At 53.2% G+C, this 19767-nt stretch overlaps 1 protein-coding gene and 1 long non-coding RNA gene across 18 annotated transcripts in view; one reads left to right on the forward strand and one right to left on the reverse strand.

Moving 5' to 3' along the window:
• Hdac7 (histone deacetylase 7) overlaps nucleotides 1-19767 on the reverse strand; it is a 38102-nt gene that overhangs the window by 16295 nt on the left and 2040 nt on the right. For 6 of the 16 annotated variants that reach the window (XM_087559299.1, XM_087559298.1, XM_087559297.1 and 3 more), the window contains exons 2-6: nucleotides 3601-3729; nucleotides 1419-1609; nucleotides 1233-1323; nucleotides 825-936; nucleotides 71-186 (exon numbers count right to left, since the gene is read on the reverse strand). In XM_087559299.1, coding sequence (XP_087415425.1) covers nucleotides 71-186; nucleotides 825-936; nucleotides 1233-1323; nucleotides 1419-1609; nucleotides 3601-3729 — 639 coding nt within the window. 16 annotated transcript variants of the gene reach the window in all.
• On the forward strand, nucleotides 15921-17636 carry LOC148004972 (uncharacterized). Of its 2 annotated transcripts, none has more exons than XR_015625995.1 (2): nucleotides 15921-16019; nucleotides 17501-17636. It is a non-coding gene; the product is annotated as an uncharacterized LOC148004972 (long non-coding RNA). The 2 variants fall into 2 exon arrangements; XR_015625994.1 differs by having other exon boundaries at nucleotides 17504-17636.

Raw genomic sequence — 19767 nt, forward strand, 5'->3', positions numbered from 1 at the left:
CCCATACTCCTGATCTAAATCTGAAGCCCTTTGTTTAAGCCCCTCTGAGGTCTCTATCTGCCCAGCTCACCTGTTTTACGCAGGGGAAAATGTTCCGGGGGTTCAGTGGGCAGGCTGGGAACAGGAGGCAGGAAGCTGCTAAGCACGGAGCGGGCAGCACCCTCTGTGTCCAAGGGCTCAAGAGTTCTGTGGGGTGAGTGTCAAGGCTACTTCAGAAGCCTAGGATGCCCGAGGCCCTGCAATTTCTCTCCGCACAGGTGCTTTCCTAAGCCTGCCTGCCACTAACAGAGCTGGGCAGTGTGGAGCCAGCATGACAGGACTCATCTCCAGGTGGCAGTAGTGGGTCACCATGCTAAAGGTATTAAGCCCAAGCCTTGGAGCTTAGGGCTCCTGGGAGACTCAGTGCCACCTGTGCCAGGAACCTTTTTAGGAACCAGAGTTTCTGTGCATGTGAAGGGCTTCAGGTGAGATGTAGGGAGAAAACTGAAGGGGAGAGGAGGGCAGGTATGGGTTGAGGGGGATTGGAGAGATTATATTCAGGCACAGAGTAAGAAAAAGGTGATGGGCATGGAGGAGGAGAGGGGCCATATGCACACTCACAGGTGCACACCCACAGGTGCATACCCACAGGTGCACATTCACAAGTACACACTCACAGGTACACACTCACAGGGGCACACCCACAGGTGCATACCCACAGGTGCACACCCGCAGGTGCACACTCACAGGTGCATACCCACAGGTGCATACCCACAAGTACACACCCACAGGTGAGTATGTAGGGAAGAGGGGGTACAAAAAGGACCTGAGGGACAGTGAGCTACCTGTAGGGGATACTGGGGCTGCTGGGATGGACTGTTCTCTCAAGGGCTGCCTGCTGTTTCTTCAGGATCACTTCAGCCAGTTTCTGCTTGACCACACTGCTGGCTACGGCACCTGTGGAGCAGAGAAATGGGAAGGCTAGCAACGGGTGGATAGAAAGCCTCTTGGGTACATTCTCTGCAAATTGCCAGGGCCACATTTTCAGTACACTATGTCTCAGGGACTCCTCAGGCAAGAGAGCTAGCTAACCCTGAGGCCCCATCCCTTCTGTGAAGCCTCTAGACACTCCCACACCTACCTCTGTTCAGAGGCAGAGTCAACAGAGGGCATCCAAGTAAATGGTGCCCTTCCCACTCATCCCTCCCAGATGCCCAGGCAGAGAAGAGGGGAGATGAGCCCCTTCTTCTTACTTCGCTTGCTCTTGTCTTTATTGAGAAGTTGCCGAAGTTCTTGCTCCTGCTGTGCCCCCTGCAGCTCCGGCAGCGGTGGGTCCATGGAGAGCTGTGGACAGAGCTGGCAGCTTAGGAGGGGCAGGAGTAAAGGACAGAGCTAAGGTCTAGGGAGGCTGGGGTGTGTCAGTGGAGTTCTGTCTTTACCCTCATGGGCTCAGCTGAGCGCTGTTGCTGTTGCAAGCCTGCTAGGAAGAGATGGCGGTGCAGGCGCTGGGGGTGCTGCAGGGTCAGCAGTGCAGGCTCTGGTGGCGGCTCCACTGTGGGCCTTTGGCCCACTCGCAGGTCCATGGGCTGGGGCTGAGAGCCTGGTGTGTCTGGCTGGAGGGCAGGGCAGCCTGGGGACAGACAGCAGAGTCAGGTGGAAGTAGTCTGTAGGAACTTGGTCACAGACTACTGAATCCTCTGGGGCTGATTCAACCTCAGTCAAAATACCCTCGGGGAGTCTCTTCCTCCCTTAGGCCAGTTGGCGAGCTACAGGCGGGAACTGGATTCCACTCTACCTGTGAAAAAGGAGGTCCATAGACCACAGACACGTCCCCTTCTGTCTGCTAATGGCTAGAAGGGAGCCGTCTGACTGGAAGCATGGTGTCTTCCTCCAGAATGCTTGTCTACAGGCTTGGGGCTAAAGTTTCAAGATTTAATGAAATGGTGGCGTAGTTCTAGGCTCTATACCCTCCTTGCCTTTGTCCTTCTAGGGATATGGTCAGCCCGGCTTAGGGCAGGAGCGATCAGGCAGGCCTACTCGCCTCGGCCCCCGAGTTCATGGGCCTCACACACCCTCAGTGGCCACTCGTGTTCCCATTCTCTGTACCGTTCCGATCCTGGGTTCCAGACATAGTGCCCAGAGCTCACAATCAGCCCTGGCTGCCCATGTAGGGCCTACTGAACCCTGTTCTCAAGGTTCTCCTCAGCTCACTAGGCCCATGAGATTGTGGTACAGGCTTCTGCTTCTTACTCCAGCCAGCTGTGGACCTGGCAAGGACAGCAGGCTCAGCTGCCTCTTCTCCACTGTCCTCTGCACCCACGCCAGGAGCACCTTGCCAAGACCGTGGGTGCAGGAGCTATTTATAGCTCACCAGCAGGCCAGGGGCTGTGCCAGCATAGCCAGCAGCCAAGCTAAGCGGCCAGGGATGCTGGGATGCTGGGAGGTGGGGCTGCTTCAGGGTAGGGGGTGGTCCTACCAAAGGGAAAGGACCAGAATGCAAGAGAGGGGGAAACTCCCCACAGAGGCCTTCACCTCACAGAGCCTAACATTAGTTCTCCTTGGGGTCTGGTAGGGAATGGTAAGGTCCCCAGCAAACCACCAATGAGAAAGTCTGGACACAGCCATAGAAGTTGTAACCTTAACAGTTGTGGTGCGTGTGTGCAACAAACCCTCTCGGCTCCCAGTCCACCTGCCTTGGGTGCTAATTACCGCTATCCGATATCCCAGACGAGGCAAGTGAGGGCCAGGGTGAGAGCCTGGAGCCACCCAGCAAGGGGCAGAGAGAAGACGGTGTCTAGACCTGTCCAGCGCAAGGTTCCGTTTCACCACCAACACTCAGGAAATCGCCTCCTTTGGAAGGGGCTCCCACTGGGCAAGGAAAGAGCTCGTGGGACATTGCCACAAAGGGGTGTCCCATGAGAGAAGTGTCCAGCGAGGCCGTCTGTGGCCCTCCAGCTACTAAGCACTCTGAGAGGGCGACTATGCTTCCAGATGCCACCCACAGTAAACAATACCTGGATTTGCTGCCCTTGGCCCTGTTCTTGTGGCTACCCAAGAAATCATTCCGTTCGAGTATGGGCCTCCACCGGCGACGTATTCCTGGCCCTTGAGAGGCCTTAGCCTTCCCCAGTTCTGGTGTACTGGCTTCCTGAGGTCACTCCCTTGATGACACAGGGCTTAGGAGAACACAAAGTGGTTTTCCTACACCTGAGGCCTGTGGTTTCAGTCTCACCAAACTAGGAGCAGCCGCCTAACAGCCACCACCATCCTTCATTCAACAGAGGGACACTGGGAACAGAGCGCTTTCTGGGAGAATTAACATTTGGGGGGGGGGCTCCAGAGGGTAGCCCCACGGCAGGGTACAGGAGTGGTAAAGTTCTCCGGAGAAACATCCTTTAAGCATTTCCTCATGGACACCGCCCTCAACTTGGTCTGCTCCACCTAACGAAGTCACCAACTCAGACAGCGCCTTTTATCCCACAACAAAGCCAGCACCCTTTACCCCCCTGGCCTTTGGCTCACAATGTCTCCTGCTAGTGCTGTCTGCACTCCTGTATTCTACTTCCCAAATGCCATCTGCTGCTCAGAGCCCGGCTGGACGCAGGCCAGTGTGCAACACACCTTCCTCCTGGACTCCACGTTGGCTGCTCACAGCACCATAAGAGTCCAGCGGCGGCAGCAGGCCCAGTATAAGCTCCAAAGGCTGGGCTCTGGTTTGCTGCTGCTCATCACCCCGACTTAGAACACAACCTGGGGGACAGTAATCAGAACCACAGGGGAAGTCTTGCTTTCTCCTTAGTGGCCTAGGTCGGAGCTTCACAGGGATGAGGTTCATTAACGATTAAGAGCAGTAGGATGAACTCAGGTTCCTCTCACTTAGCAGAGGTCACATGCCGCTACCAGCACCACCCCCTTCTTTGGTGTGCCCTTGTCTTCCTAAACTTTGGGACAGCGGGATTAAGGCGAGGATCCTCTGGTCTTCCGGTTCTCTCTGCTGAGAGAGAGTACTTAGAAGGTCCTCCATGGGTATCTTCCATTGGGAGTTAAGGTCCTCCATTCTAGACCTCGCTCCATGGGGTACATTCTAAATCTGGTTGGCAGTAGGAAGTTAGTCCACTGCAGTCCAGTCTCCCGGGAAGAACGAGTGAGTGACGGCAGAGAAGGCCCAGACCAGCAGGGAGGACCCAGGAGAAAGTCATCTCGTCAATGAGAGACACCTTTCCTCCCTGCAGGGCCCATATGGGGGATGAACGACTTGAAAACAGGAACAGAACTCACCTGCTGCCTGCCTGACTGTGGTGGGGTCTGACTGGGGCGGGGTCTGACTGGGGCGGGATCTGACTGGGGCAGGGTCTGACTGGGCGGGGTCTGACTGGGCGGGGTCTGACTGGGGCGGGGTCTGACTGGGGCGGGGCCTGACTGGGGTGGGGGTGGGAGGTGTCCGAGCACAACGTTAGATTCCTACTTTCCGTTTTACTATACCCAAACGAAGACAGGCATGGCGTCTAGCTTTCCCTTTCCCGTTGTACTTCCTAGGCTGGACCCAAAAATGCCTCTCCTGTTCTTACTCATCTGGAGGCCCAACTTTGTCCCTTTCCTCCAATGCCCACCTTCCAATTCTCTGGCCCAGCTACCTCAAAACCTCAGGGCCACCTTTTCCAGACTTCCCACGCCTCATCCTCACCCCCCCCCCCCACCAACCAGTCTCTCCCAGGTCTGACTTGTACCTGTGCCAGGGAACCAAGGGCAGCAGGCACCCAGGCTTACCCGGGTCCCATCTGTAGAAAGAGAGGTGAAGGTGTGTCTGTGAGGCAAGGGAGGAGAGCGGAGGGAGGCAGGCTCCCTGACACTCCAGACTCCTCCGTTTGTAGCCAGCTACTGAGTGACTCAGCTGCTTGGGCACAGTGCACAGCAATAACTTCAGGAGGCCCGAGCTCACCCAGCAGTGCCCTCAGCCCTCCCTGATGTGGAAGATACCATCTTCCCTGGGCAGCCAAAGCATGCTCCCAGCAGCCTGAGGGGGAAAAGGCAGGCTGGGAGGTGCTCGGGCCAGAAGTGGGAGCATGTGGCTGGGGAGGTCAGGAGAGAGCTGGGGAGAGCAGGCCTGGAGGAGCATTCAGGAAATTCAGCGGGAAAGGACTGGGCTGTGGCTGCAGGTCAGGGGAGATGTGGTAGGAGCTGTGAAAGCCTGGAAATGCAAGCCCCAAGGACCCCAGTACAGGGCCCTCTCTCCCCTTGCTGCCCATTCTGTGTCTCTGCCATCTTGAATGTCCAAGAAAAGAGGCCCACTAAGCTCCCAGGCCTCTTTCTGAGATTACCTGGGCCTTGGAATGCTTTCTTTGGAAATGGTCACTTCTCCCAGGCTCCTAAGCCCACTCAGAATCCACAAAACTACAATAGAACCGTGCGTAGGCTGCCTGGCAACGGAAAGACCAAGGTGGGCTGGGAGGAGCAGAAGATCCGAATTCTCATATCACTTGCCCACAGTGAACACGCCCTCCCACCATCCTAGCTCAGGGCCAAAGGACTGAAGGCCCTCTCAGGAAGATCAAGGAATCTGGGAGCTTTCTGGAGGGCAGCATTCAGTGGGTATGCTCCTCGGACCAGACCAAGTGCGGAAGGCTCCTTTCTGGTGGATGCTGCTTTCTGGTCCTGTACTTAGTGGGCAGCTCCAGGCAGAAGAGACTTAAGCCAACGGCCCAGTCTACGTGGGCACCCATGCCTTGGTACACAGTTGTGGACCGACGTGCTGCCTTGTCCATTCATAAAGCCGCCTTTGGAAGTCTGCCTGAGCCTGTATCCGTGTGGGGCTCATCCTGACCTGCTCTCTTTACCCCTCACCTACTCACAGCATCCCACGCCTCGGCGTGCCATTAATTACCTACAGTATCAATGGTAGCGTGTATCAGTCACTATCATCTGCAGTCACACCTTCTAAAGCCCTTTTGGGAACTAATGAATCACGCACAATGATCCTCCCATGACTTCCTGCCTAAGATTCAAATATCTCTCAAGGTCTGTGATCCCCAAGGAACAGTTGTTCCAAAAGCAGTGGCGTTCTCTACGTTGACTTTTTTCTTTTCTTTTTTTTTTTTTTTTTTTTTTTTTTTTTTGAGACAGGGTTTCTCTGTGTAGCTCTGGCTGTCCCGGAACTAGACCAGGCTAGCCTCAGACTCACAGAGACCCAGAGACCCATCTCCTTCTGCTTCCCAAGGACTGGGTTTAAAGGCATGCACCACTGCCCAGCTTCTGTGTAACAACCTTTAATCTTGGCTGTGCTCTTGACATACCTAGGAAGAAGGCACCTGAACAGTTACCTCTGTCAGACTGGTGTTTTTGCTTTTGTTTTTGTTTTTAATTTCTAATTGATGGAGGGGAGAAGCACCACCCCTGGGTGCTGGGTTGTGCAGAAAAGCAGGCTGGGAAAGCCCGGAGAGAGCAAGCCGGTAAGCAGCACTCCTCCACGGTCTCTGTTTCAGTTCCTGACTTCAGTTCCTGCTCGTATCACTTCCCTGGCTTTCCTCAAGGATGGACACCCCCCCCTGACATGGAACCCTCAGCCTAATAAACCCTCTCCTCCCCAAAATTGCTTTTATGTTTGGTCATGGCGCTTACCACAGCACCAGAGAACAAACTTGAATAGCCTGTTAGGCCCAGAATTCTCTGCATCCTGGGAATTCACTTGCACTTCCCCCTCATAGTAAGACCTTCCGTGCCTCGCACCCCTGCTAACCACAGACTTGGGCGCTGTGCACTCTGTGGATGGGAGGGAAATGAATAACCTTGGGCCTTGTGGTTTGTTACGATGACTGGAAGGGATAGTTTGTGGTGGCGACCTATGACAGAAACTCTGGTCCAGAAGGGACACATGGACGTGTGTGCATGCATACTGACAAAGAGGCTGAACCCAAAAGCACTTTCTAGAAGGACCCCCTTTACTCCCTAGCTCTCTGCCAAGTGCCATGGAGTTCAAAACACTGGGAATATTTCCCTGCTCAAAGAGGAATGGCATCTCCTGGGACCTTGATGAGGCTGAGCTGAAGAGAAAAAGGGGCTACTCCGTACCTCAGTACAAGCCTGGATTAGGGGATCCCCCTTCTCAATGACCTCGATACATTTCTAGCTGTCACTCACTTGGGGTCAAATCACATGTAAAAGTAGGAGAGAATTGACCTGAGGGACCAAGAACACTGCGCAGGACTTGATCCTTTACACAGCTCTTGGTTGGGTTTGGGGCTCTCCTCAGGAGCCTGTCTGTAGCTCATCTCCACCATTTTTTTGGGAAGCAATTGCAATCAGGCTTAAGCAGCTCACTCAGTGTGGAGAACCTGGATGCACCAAGTTCCCTTCCTGAACCTGAGTATCAGTCTCACCCAGAACCGCGAGCCTCACATATGCTGTCCCTGTGGGGACATCACAGTCCAGTAATCTCCAGACTAGACGCGAACACCACAGGGTTCTATCCAGCCTGGGGCCCCTGGACATGCTGGGATTCTGGGCCTTACATCGCAGTCTCAATCTGTCCCATAGATGACAAGAAGCCTGAGCCTAGGTTAGTTTCCTGGTCCCTGGATATTACTTAGAAAGGAAGCTATAGGAAGGCCAGGCCTCAGGTGCAAGAGGAAAGCAGCCGGGGTTGGGGATTTAGCTCAGCGGTAGAGTGCTTGCCTAGCGAGCGCAAGGCCCTGGGTTCGGTCCCCCGCTCCGGAAAAAAAAAAAAGAGGAAAGCAGATGGGGAGCAGGAAGCCAAAGTCTTGGGTTCCAGGCCGAGGAGCCCCCTACACCCCAGCTTGCAGCTCAGAGTCTCCCTGTAGCCATGCCACAGGAAGAAGAAAGCCTGATTCTTTGTGGAGACTGACGGAGGAGGCAAGAGGGCCCCTGGAGAGTACAAGAATAAACAAGGAGAAGAAACGTCATGTTTGTCGGGCCTCGAAGGCCTGTGAGAGCCATAGAGAGAGGGCTCTTCTTCAGAGCATCTGACTGAACCTAGGGATGCTAGGAGATTCTGGAGCAGCAAGAGATTGGACACTCAGGCCAGTGCTGTCATGGCGGAGGGAGGTTTGTGGAGGGCGCTAGATCATAAGCAGCAGAGCCTAAGCAGAGCAGTGTGAGGGGCGGCTCCGAATGCAGGTGCTAACCCCCTCCAGAGGTCACCAGCTGGGGCCTGAGGAGGAGACCGATTATGAGCCTGCTTCTGCTTTCAAGAAGTTTCAAACAGCCGTCTCCTGTAATCCAAGGCTGAGGCAGGGGGATCAATCCTTTGAGGTTTGACTGGGCTACACGGTAAGACCCTCTCTTTCAAAACCAAGCAAGCAAGAAAAGAAACATGAAATGCAGCCCAGAATGGACCAGAGGAATGGCTCAGCAGTTAAGAGCAGTGGCTGCTCTTCCAGAGGCCCTGAGTTCAATTCCCAGCGACCACACGGGGGCTCACGACCATGTGTAATGGGATCTGATGCCCTCTTCTGGTGTGTCTGAAGACAGCTACAGTGTACTTATATACATGAAATAAATAAATCTTGAGAGAGAGAGAGAGAGAGAGGAAGAAGAAGAAGAAGAAGAAGAAGAAGAAGAAGAAGAAGAAGAAGAAGAAGAAGAAGAAGAAGAAGAAGAAGAAGAAGAAGAAGAAATATAGCCCAGAATCTTAAAGACCAAGGCAGACCTATACAAGCTCTCAGTGGAGAGCTCAGGCTGGCCTCCAGTTCTCGACCCTCTTGCTGTGGCTGGCTAAATGACGAGATTACAGGTATGTAGAACACGGGCACACCTCCATCTTTAGTTAATTCTTCTTTTTGTTTGTTTTGGTTTTGTTTGCTTGTTTTTGCTTTGTTTTGGACAGTATTTTTTCCCCTAACACAGAGTTCTAGTTCAACATAACCCTGGGTGGCCTGGAACTCACTATGTAGGTAGCCCTGGCTATCCTCAAACTAAGCTAGCATCTACTCCTAGGAATAAAAAGTGACCGGCTTGACAGTATTTGTTCAGGAGCTAGGGTGACAGCTCAGTTGGTAAAGTGCCTGTGGTGTCAGGATGCTCTGAGCTGAATCTCCAGCACCCGCTTAGAAAGCTGGGTAAAGGGGGTCGCAGAGACGGCTCCCCGGATAAGAGCACCACTTTCCCAGAGGACCTGGGTTCAAGTCTCAGAACTCACATGGTGGCTCACAACTGTCTGTAACTGTTTCGACACCCTCCGACCTCTGACCTCTGACCTCCGGAGGCACTGTACACAGGCGGTAACAGGCATAGATGCAAGCCAAACATTCATACATTTTATTTTTCAAATAAAAACTTAAAATATACATTTTAACTTATGAATAAAATATACTTATATTCATAAAATAAAATATAAAAGCCAGCTGGGTATAATGACACAGATTTAGAAAGCAGCACTAGGGAGACAGGGATCCTTGGGACTCACTGGCTACACAGTTTGGCCCAGTCATCGCAGGAGACCCTCAGTCAAAACAAGATGGATATCTTTTGAGAAACGACACCCCAGGCTGGCCTGTGTCCTCTACATACATGTGGATCCCACACACATGAACACTCACACACCCATATACATATATAGACATGAACACACACAATTGCATGGGCATACACGCCTGAACATATATACCTTCACAAACATGAACATATATAACTGCATGTGTAGACGTGCATGAGTATATGCACATGACCACACATGCCTGCATGTGTCACACGCATGAATATATACACCGCATGAACATGAGCATATACACCTGCATGTACTGTTTTTTAAAAATGCATTACTTCATATTGTAACCTAAAAAATAATAATTTTTAAGTATACACATTATTTATAATTACTAAAAATATCCAGTGGGGACTGGAGAGATGGCTCAGCTGTCGGGAGCACTGGCTGCTCCTCTAGAGAGCCTGGGTTCCGTTCCCAGCACCCACAAGGCAGCTCATGACCGCCTGTAACTCTAGTTCCAAGGGGATAGGCATATGCATGCATGAAAAATACCCACACACAAAATAAAATAAATCCTTCTTGAAAACTCGAAAGAACCTAAAAACATATGACAGGATCTAAGTTTCTCACTGACCCTGGACTCCCTGAAATTTTCCTTGAACCCGACCTTTTTTAGAGTTTCTGGTCTCCCTCTCTTCCAAAGCACCGTGTTCTTAGCTTCGAGCTGCTGCTTGCTGAGATCTATCCAGAGCCCAGAGGACAGACAGTGGGCTCCCAAATGAAGCCTAGGAAGGGACTGAAGGCCCATAGTATTAAGGGCTGTGGCTAGGTCAGATGGGGAAAGCCACACGTGTGACAACATCTGGTAGAGCTTCAGCTGCCCCATCTGCAATCCTGGAGCATCAGGAGTTCGCTCAGGCCAGCGCTGTCATGGCAGAGGGAGGGGTGTAGGGTGCTAGTTCATAACCAGCAGGAGTCTAGGGAGACCAGTGTGAGGGGTGACTCCAAATGCGGTCAGCCATGAGCCGTCTCATCTGTCCATTATTCCTGTCTGCCCTGAACCTGGAGGAGCCCCTATCTGACACTCCAAATGGGTATCTGGTCTTAGTGCACCCTCCCTCTTCAACCATAGGCATTTGTCTCCAGTACATGTATTCCCAGCGCCATCACTTCCTGCCCTTCCCAACAACAGTGGCACCCCACTCCCCTCCACCCAAACTGTTGTGCGCTAGTACGAGTTGCCCCAAATGCCTTTCATCTGCTACTACACCCCATGCTTGTAGCAAACCCCACAAGATTACTGTTTTTATCTCTAGTACACCGATGGGTAGACTAAAACCCTAAAGCTCTAAATAATCCGAGGTTAGGGGCTGGAGAGATGACTCAGCAGAGGACCCATGTTCAGTACCCAGCACCCACTATGACAGCTTACCACTATCTATAACATCGGTCCTAGGGGAACCTGGGCCTTTCTGACCTCCTTGTGTTCCTGTACACACACACCGCATACCTTCAGGGACATGTAGCATACAATTGGTAGTTAAAAGCGCCACCGTCACAAAGCATATTGACTCTAGAATCCTGCTCTCAGCTAACACATGCCTCGAAGATGGCTGGCACAGGGCAAACGTAAGGCATCAGTGTACCAGATGCAAGCTCAGGCCTACTCAAGTCAGGGCCAGAAGCTGTCTCATTGACCTGTGGGTACCCATGGAGACAGCCCCAAAGAGTCACCTGTAGGAACCAGAGTCAGTAGAAACCAAGCAATAACAGAAGTGTAGGCCTAGGGGGTTAGAGGGGCAACTGCTCTATTTTTCTGCTCAGTGGCAGCCTGCTTCATCTTTCCTCTAGAGCAATGGCTCTCAACCTTCCCTGTAACACAAATCCTCATTTGAGAGTGACAACCCCCACCCCCACCCCAGCCATAAAATTAGTTTTCCTTGCTGCTTTGTAACTGTAACTTAGCTACTGTTACCAATCATAATGTAAATATCTGTGTTTCCTGGACGGCCTTAGGCGACCCCTGTGACCATCAGCCCTCATGACCCACAGGTTGAGAAACACTGCTCTCAAGTCCTCCCAGAGACTCTCACAGAAGGTGCAAAACAAGCCACACAGGTTCTTTGTAGACACAGACTCGGCTGGCAGGTGGACAGCTTGGGATATGCACCTATACAGATGGGGTCAGCAGTGTGTGTGTGTGTGTGTGTGTGTGTGTGTGTGTGTGTGTGTGTGTGAGAGAGAGAGAGAGAGAGAGAGAGAGAGAGAGAGAGAGAGAAAGAGAGGAGAGAGAGAGAGGCTGGTGGTATGGTAGGTAGCCTGACATCCACAGATCTGAGGGCTGGAAGTGCAGGCTTCAGCACCCTCATCTTCCCTCCCCCGCATGCCCACTCACTCAGCGAACGGGGCCCTTTCCCCTCTAACGCTGGGTGGCTGGAGCTTTAGGGCGGTTATTTTTAGCTCTTGACACCTGGGTATTTTGCAGCCACAGGATGTCCGGTTTGGAGTCTCTTTCTGGGAATCCCACACGCCGGCTGTTGTAAACAGCCCCACACAGTGGTAGCCTGAGCCAGGAGCCAGCCGCCCTCCCCACCCCCACCCCTACCCCCGTTTGAAATTAATCAAACAGGAAGTAGATGTAATCATGACAGTGGCAGTTCAAACTTCCCAGGAGCGGCAAAGTGTCCCCTCTGACTCTGTCACCTACCAGGCTCTTCACCCCACCTCTGGTAGCCTCTCTCATGAATCCCGAAGCAGGGATCCCAGGCCATTTGTGTAAGAGTATGACACTCAGAGGCCTTGCTGCTCTCTGCTAAGGAACAGAGAGATTCTGAGTCACCTCTTAGAGCCTCTCCGCAGCTCAGCCTTCCTGAGCTTTCTTGTAGAGCATGGACACAGTTGCCTCCTTAGCGTAGCTCTCTGGGTCCACCATGACTTCCTATTCCCAGGGCCTGCCTTGCAACCTGGCTCTGCACTGCCCTGGCTACTTGAAGAATTCCTGAGCACACAGGCTTCCCAGGCAGTCCAAACTGCCACGGTATTTCTAAACACTGAAAGCCCTGGGGCACAAAAATTCTCCATTCACCCACAACTCCCTTGCTGCAGGAGCCCTAATCTTAATGGAAGTTCACTCTAAAGTCTAGTCAGTATCTTTTTCTATTGCAAGGAGAAGAGCCTGAGCAGGCAAGGTCCGAGGCTCCGTCTGTAATGTGGAGGCTATGAGTTTAGGGCTTGTCAGCCTCTGCCTTGTCTCTCTCCTCCCCATGCCCTGGTGCCCACTTCACCCAGCAGCCAATCCCGGCCAGCCTTTCTCAACTGCTTGCCCCTGTAACAGGAAGCACAGTCAGCACCCCAGTGCTGCTTCTGGGGCCGGTGTCTTCACCCTCTTGAGGGTTGCTGCTGGGTTGGGCCCACCTGTGCACCCCACTCCTGTTAGCTCCTAAGTTCTGCCTCTCCCTGCGGCTTGTATGCCTGGAGAAGGCCCTTCCTTACCACCCTTCCATCCGAGCCACCCAAAGGTCTCCCAGCCTGTTGCCGAGATGGCAGGGAAAAGGTCTGGGTTACTCAGTATATTGGTCTAACCGTTAGTTGACAGCGTTAATAATGGCCGTTGAGCGCTACGTTAATGCTGACAAAGTATCCCCTACCACAGCCTTATAAAATCCATGCTGCTACAAAAGAAACCCGGGGCCTAAAGAGGTTAAGGGACAGGCAGAGGGTAGTATGGCTTAGCCATAGAAGTTTGTCTAACAGGAGAGAGGCCCCAGGCTTATCCCCTGCACCACACAAGACAGACAAGAGGAAGGAGAGAGAGAGAGAGAGAGAGAGAGAGAGAGAGAGAGAGAGAGAGCAAATGAAAGGGGGAGGGGGAGGAGGAAGAGGGGGAAGAGGAAGAAAGAAACTTGCTTGGCCTTCCAGAGTCTGAGCTTAGGATCAGTACACCTCCTAATAGGTGGCGAGGCCACCAAGCCACACACAGAACAGTAGAGTGACCTCCCCTAGCACTGGTTTCCACAAAGCATGAGATAGTCCATCCAAAACATACTAGACAATGAAAGCATACTCTCGGGCCCCAGTCCCTCACGCCTTTGTCTCCAGGAGGGCTCATCCTTACTTCCTTATTCATCTTCTATTTCCCCCATCTCTGATGGGCATCTTACCATTTTATTAGCTTCCTGTAAGCTCCCTCCAGCAGGGTATAACTAAACAAGCAGCCCTCCCAGGGCTGCCCTGGAGGAATCACATGCTGTGTGTGAGAGCACTCTGGAAACGGTCAAGTCCTGTAGCGAGTGCCAGTTGCATAACCAGAGCGAGTCGCCCTAGGACTGGTGGTACTTAGAGTCCATTCCCTTGGAAGGATGTAGCCTCTCCCCTGGGCAGACCTGGGGCAGGTGGAAGGGTGGAAACAGAGAGGAGCACCCTCATTCAGGACAGCCAAAACAGCCCTCGGTTTGAGGAAGGTGGAGGACACTGGCCACAGACCCTGTCGCCCACTGGCCTAGGGCTAGGCATTTAGTACAGACGGAGCAAATGGGAGGTATCTGGAGTCTGTGAATAGCAGCAAGTTATGAATGCTGGCACTCAGAGATGCCACATTAATATTAATGACAGCAAATACCCCAGACATCCCCAAATCCAGTCATGCCATGGGACCCCCCTCCCCTGTTTCCCGTTATTTTTGGAAAAATGGCAGAAGTCTATCGGGCAGATTCTCCGGGTGATCCCATTCCTTTCTGCAGCCAGGACTGCCCTTGGCATTTACCACAGACCTTTCTAGACCACATCCAGCTAGGGTGCTTACAGAGTTTTCAGGGAATTCCACAGCCAGATGCACGGTCCCAGACAACTGGTTTGAACAAAGCAACAGCAAGAACAAACGGGGACTGGGTGAGACCACGACATGGCAGAGAGAGGCGCAGATCGTGGGCGCAGAAAACAGCATGCACGGTGCAGTCTCATTTTAGGAAAAAAGGACAGCCCATTAAGGGGGGGCATGAGAAAGCGGGAAGGCGTGTGCTGAGGGTCCAGGGTCCCTCGCATGCCATAGGTGCTACTTTCTATTGTGGCTACTGCCCTGTGCTGTCTCCACAGAAGTACCTTCACGGTAATAGCTCATTGTGCGCGTCCCACACATGCACGCACCCTGGGAACCAAGCCGACCCATGACCATGGGTCTCACGAGAACTAGGCAACAGGGCTTTCGAGGACACCACATATTCTCGGACCCCACACCCTCAGGGAATCCATGTTATCAACATGCTGGGGCTGCTGCCCCATATGAATCATCCTGAGGGCCTAGCCCAGGCTAGGCAACGTCAGGCCTTACTTAATGGATGCCTGTCAGCTGAATAATGGATGTTTCCTGAGAGCAATGCCTCATGTCTCTTCCAGGGCCAATGCACTGGGAATGCAACTGTTCTCACTGACCTGCCATCCCTCCTCTGCTTCACCCTCCTCTTAAGGGCTGCCAGGGAGGAGCTAAAAGAAAGGTCACCGACAGCAGATGTTGGCAAGGTCCTCCACATAAGAAGCCATCAGGAGCTGTCTGCCCAGGGTGGCATGGCAGTTCCTTTGACAAGCCAGCTGGCTAGAAAAGCTAGGGTCCCCCCTCACCCTGCTTCTCTGAGAAGGGAGTGAAGGAGAAGGAGGGGTCCACCCTGTTACTGCTGGCTATACACCCCTGCTGTCCAGGCCCACAAGGGCGGAGGAGTCTAGAGCAGGGAATTTGGCTTGATTTTTTTTTTTCCTGTGAACTGGGGCTGGGACTCGTTCTGTCATGGCTCCAACATTCCCTATTCCTGACCTTAAAAATATGAACAATAACATCAATAACAAGGAGGACCAGTCAATGTGCACTGGGGTCCTCCCAGACGTGGCAGAAGTCACTTACACCATCTCCTTTAGTCTCCACAGCAACTCTGTGAGAGTGAAAACATTATTATTTTCACATTAGTGATAAGGAAACCCAGTCACGGAGAAGAAGGTGCCCAAGCTTTGCTTGTTGCTGGAGAAAGAGAGACTCAGCCCAGACAACCGTTCTTCCCTCTTGTCCCTACTGGAAGAGCCTCTTGCTGGGTTTTGCCAGTGGCACAGGGCGATCGGAGCTAACATCTGTGGGGCTCTTTAGACGGCACCAAGAGTTTACATTCCCAGATGCCTGCAGACAAATGTGGAAAAGCCAGGAGGAAACAAACTTGCACAAGCCCCCACAGCTACAACACTTGCATTCGAACCCAGGTCCCGGGCTTGAGTCTTCCCCATTTTACACAACCCTTCTGGCCCACAGCCAGATCTCTCTGAGCCCTGGGCTCCCTGCGTGCAGCCCTGCAGAGGGTGCTGCCTCACCAACTCTCCGCGGTGACTCACTCCGAGGCCCAGGGGAAGCACGGCCCTGTTTGCCGCGCCTCCAGCTCCCCGCCTCCACATTTGCTAACCGAAACCCGACTGCTGCTATTTTTAACCCTCCAGCTCCCCCTTGCTTGGGGCTCCCCCCTTTACCCCCACCCTCTTGCCCCAACCCGGTGGCACCACTCTGTCATTCTGAGAGCACTTCTACAACCTGAAGGCCCCGGAGGGCGCAGCGGATGCCCCGGACGTGCAGGTTTGTGGGGCAAGCAAAACAAGTCGGTTACAGCCCAAGTCTCCGAATTCCCCCACCCCGACTCTTTCCGAACCTGTACCTCCCAGCCTGCCCTGCTCTTCCCTGCCATCCCGAAGGCTGCAGAAGGGAAACGGGGACTTCTGGGTCGAGGGCTCCCGTAGGAAAGAGGAGAGGGCTCCTCAGATCCAGCTCCTCGGGGAGCTAAGAGGAATGCAAGAGGGAATGGGAGTTCCTGGTTACTCCCAGCTCATGAAGCTGAGGATTTCGGACCGCCAGGGTTTCCCATCCCGCCATGGCAACATGAGAAGGGAGGTAGCGTGGAGATAGAGTGGGGACACTGAGTCCGATCAACCAACTCCTCTCCTCGACCCCCAGTAGGAGCCTGCAGCTGGGGCCGGCAAAGCTGGGAGGCAGAGGCCAAGGAATAAAGGCACCTGAAGGGCCAGAAGAGAGGACGAAGGGAGGGAAGCAGACCTCGCAGACCTCTTCCTGCAAGACTCCTCCAATCCCTCGAGACCGCACTGTCTTGTGCCAGCTGCCAGTGGGAAGCTCTGGGTCTCCCAGGGAAAACCCTCTGCTGAGGAGAGGGAGGAGAAGAGGTCTGAGAGCTGCAGGCCCCAGAGTAGGAAGGTTATACCCAAATAGCTGATGTGAAAGTTAACCTCCAGAGAGGGGTTTAGGGGCAGGCCTGCTGCAGGTGGACCGAAGGGGGCACTTCCTTCTGGCGGAAGTAGAGCAGGTGGCTTGAACCAGACCCCTCTGCCCCTCTGGTCTGAGAGTCATCTAGCTTAGGGAGCAGATGTAAGGACGCAGAAAGAGAACCTCCTATGCTCAGGTCTTCCCTACTCTCTTCTGACTTCCCCTACACTGAACGGCCCGCTGGGCACTTCTCCTGAGCTCTGCCTGAGCCCCTACCCTTATTTCTGGTTCTGTTATCTCCCAGGACACAAGTCTTCTCTGAGCCTTGACTCACGCCCTCTCTTTGGTGACCCTGAGCTAGATAAATAAATCCCAGTGGCCATAGAGGCAGCCAGCTGCACCCAGAGGGATGGGAGCGGGGGACAGTGGTCCCCCAAGTTGGGAAGGAAGGAAGGTGGAGCGAGAGGGTCAGGAATGGGCGGTGCTTGGGAGTTTCTGACAGTCTGCCATGTTCTTAACCTTAGTCTGAGCCTTCTTTGGCTTCTCCTGCTTCTCTGTCCCTCTGACAACCTGTGGAGGGGCTGCCTGAGGAAAGAGGAGTCTGCTATCCACCAGGCTGACAGTCCAGTTCTAACCCTAGCTGAACCTTAGTCCAGATCCCTCACCTACGTCCAGGGAGCCTCCAAGAATGGCTTAGCAGGCTGTGGGGACTCACTTCTAGTCTGAGGAGAAAAGCTGTCAATGTCACCGAGACCTCCCATGGCCGCCCCATCCCATCTGGTTGTTTACTTCTGGATCCAGTCTGTTTTCTTCGTAAAGCTAATCATCTCTTCTTTCTCCAGCAGAACTGTAGCACCCCGAGGTCAGAGGTCTGCCTTTGCTCTCGCCGCGCATCTGTGCCCAGTGTGTGACACGGAGCTCTGCAAGTCTACAACAAATGGATGAACTGCCGAGTGACCAGCTTGGCAAATGACCTTCCCTGGCTGCCAGTGTGATTCTTGAGGGTTCTAAGGTTTTCCCACACAGGAAGAAAGAGGGGAACAAGAACAAGGCCAGAAAGGCTGGAACCCCAAAGGAAAAATTAATGCCACTCAGAGGTCAGACATCTATCTACACCAGCCAACCCCACCTGGTCCCCTTCACCAAGCCGGACATGAACATACACACACAGGTGCCCATACTAAGTCCTGGACCGGTCTTAGGAAGCTTGCACTGGGTCTTGGGTTCTTTCTCTAAAGAGCCCCATGACCTCAGATGCACCGCATACCCTTCTGCAGGTCTATTCCACAGAAATAAACAAAAAGGCTAACTCAGGCGTGCACTGCTCAGCACCACAATCACCCACCATGCAAGGTATCCCCCTCAACTCCTACAAACTCTAAAAGATGGTGGGGACGGGGCCTGAGGGTGTTTTTAAACACATTCTTCACAGGATCCTGAAGCAATTGGTCCAGGAACTGGCGTTAAAGACTAAGGACAGATGCTAGACATGGTGGCGGTACCTGCCTTTCACCCAGCCCTGGGAGGCAGAGGCAGGTGGATCTCTGAGTTCAAGACCAGCCTGGTCTACAGAGTGAGTTCCAGGACAGCCAGGGCTACAGAGAAACCCTGTATTAATACACAAGCAAACAAACAAATAAATGAAGAAAGGAAGGAAGGAAGGAAGGAAGGAAGAAAGAAAGAAAGAAAGAAAGAGAGAGAGAGAGAGAAGACAAACCATGGACAGTGCTTTTACAGGTCAAGATCTGGACAGGTGAGAAAAAGCTAACGCCTACATAGGTACACTTCCCCTAAAACCTCTCCATAGGCTCTATATGCCCCACACAGAGCCATAACTTACGAAGGTGCACATGACACTGGAGACACACATCTGCGCCACATGTGCTCATACCCCCAAACACCCAACAGAGCCAGCACATGGACCACAGATTGCCACAGAACCACCACATCGACACACACACAGCCCTGGGCAAACACAGACACCCACTACACACCCAGTGCATACACGCATATCACACGGAGGCTCGCACTAAACAGATGCTAGCCTGAATTTATTTTGCCTCTGGGAACAAGTCCAGAACTAAAGGAGCCATGCTCTGCTGATGAAAACATCCCTCCTGCCTCCCCACCCCTTGCCCCAGGCAGTGCTGTCCACCACCCCTTGAAAGACGGGAAGAGGGCGGTGGAGAGAAGGATGGGATATGAGGAGGCAGAGGCTAAGGTTGGTGTTTCAATCTGCTTGGAGACATCCCCAAATCCAGCCCAGTTCTCTTCCCTTGCCCACCAGGAGACACTATAGGGCCCCAAGTCAGTGCTCGGTCAGGCCAGTTGACTGGATTCCCAGGCCCTGGGCCTACAGAGTGAAAAGGCTAAGGGGAGATGTGGGGGCTCCCAGTACGTGGGCCACTAAGGAAAGGGCTGTCTGGAGCGCCTTCCTGCAGCCCTAAGGCCTGAGGCCTCCATGGAATGTTACCACGGAAACAGGGAAAATATTATAAGGAACACAATACCCGGTAGAGTCACCTGCTCACCAGGCTTCCTGCTGTGTTACCCACCCCACCCCCCCATCTCGGGGCACTTAGAGCCTTCACTAGGCTCAACCTGGGCCTCCCAGCCGGAGCTCTCCTTCCTGTCTCTCCTGGATTAGGGAAGCGGCTACAAGCGAAAGCTCTGCCCTTCTGTGGTTCCAAACAACATCAGGGATGGCCCAGCGGGCCCCTCACTCCTGGTCCCTACCCACCGCCCAACACAGGAAGTCAAGGCTTCCTGCCCCAGAGGAAGTGCCCCATCTAGTGAACAAATCCAACATATACAAATTCAAAGCCCCGGAGCTGGCGCCTCCAAGGGGACATGCCTTGGAGCTCTGCAGTATACCCCACAGTCCCCTGCAGCCTCCAGACCACATCTGACCAAGGAAGAACTCAGGCTGGCAGAGGCCGGTCTGGTTGGTGCCATCACCTGGCTGGGTGATTCTGGGCCTTGCATTATTAGCTCATCTTTCTCTGGGGCTTCTGTCAACTTTAAAACTATCAGTTCTTAAGGAAAGGCAAAGGGCAAAGAAGGCAAAAAGGTTTTCAGAGGTTTCCATATTCTCAACCCCGGGAAGTGT

The sequence above is a fragment of the Rattus norvegicus genome, chromosome 7, assembly GCF_021556685.1.
Source record: "Rattus norvegicus strain SHRSP/BbbUtx chromosome 7, alternate assembly SHRSP_T2T, whole genome shotgun sequence".
NCBI lineage: Eukaryota > Metazoa > Chordata > Mammalia > Rodentia > Muridae > Rattus > Rattus norvegicus.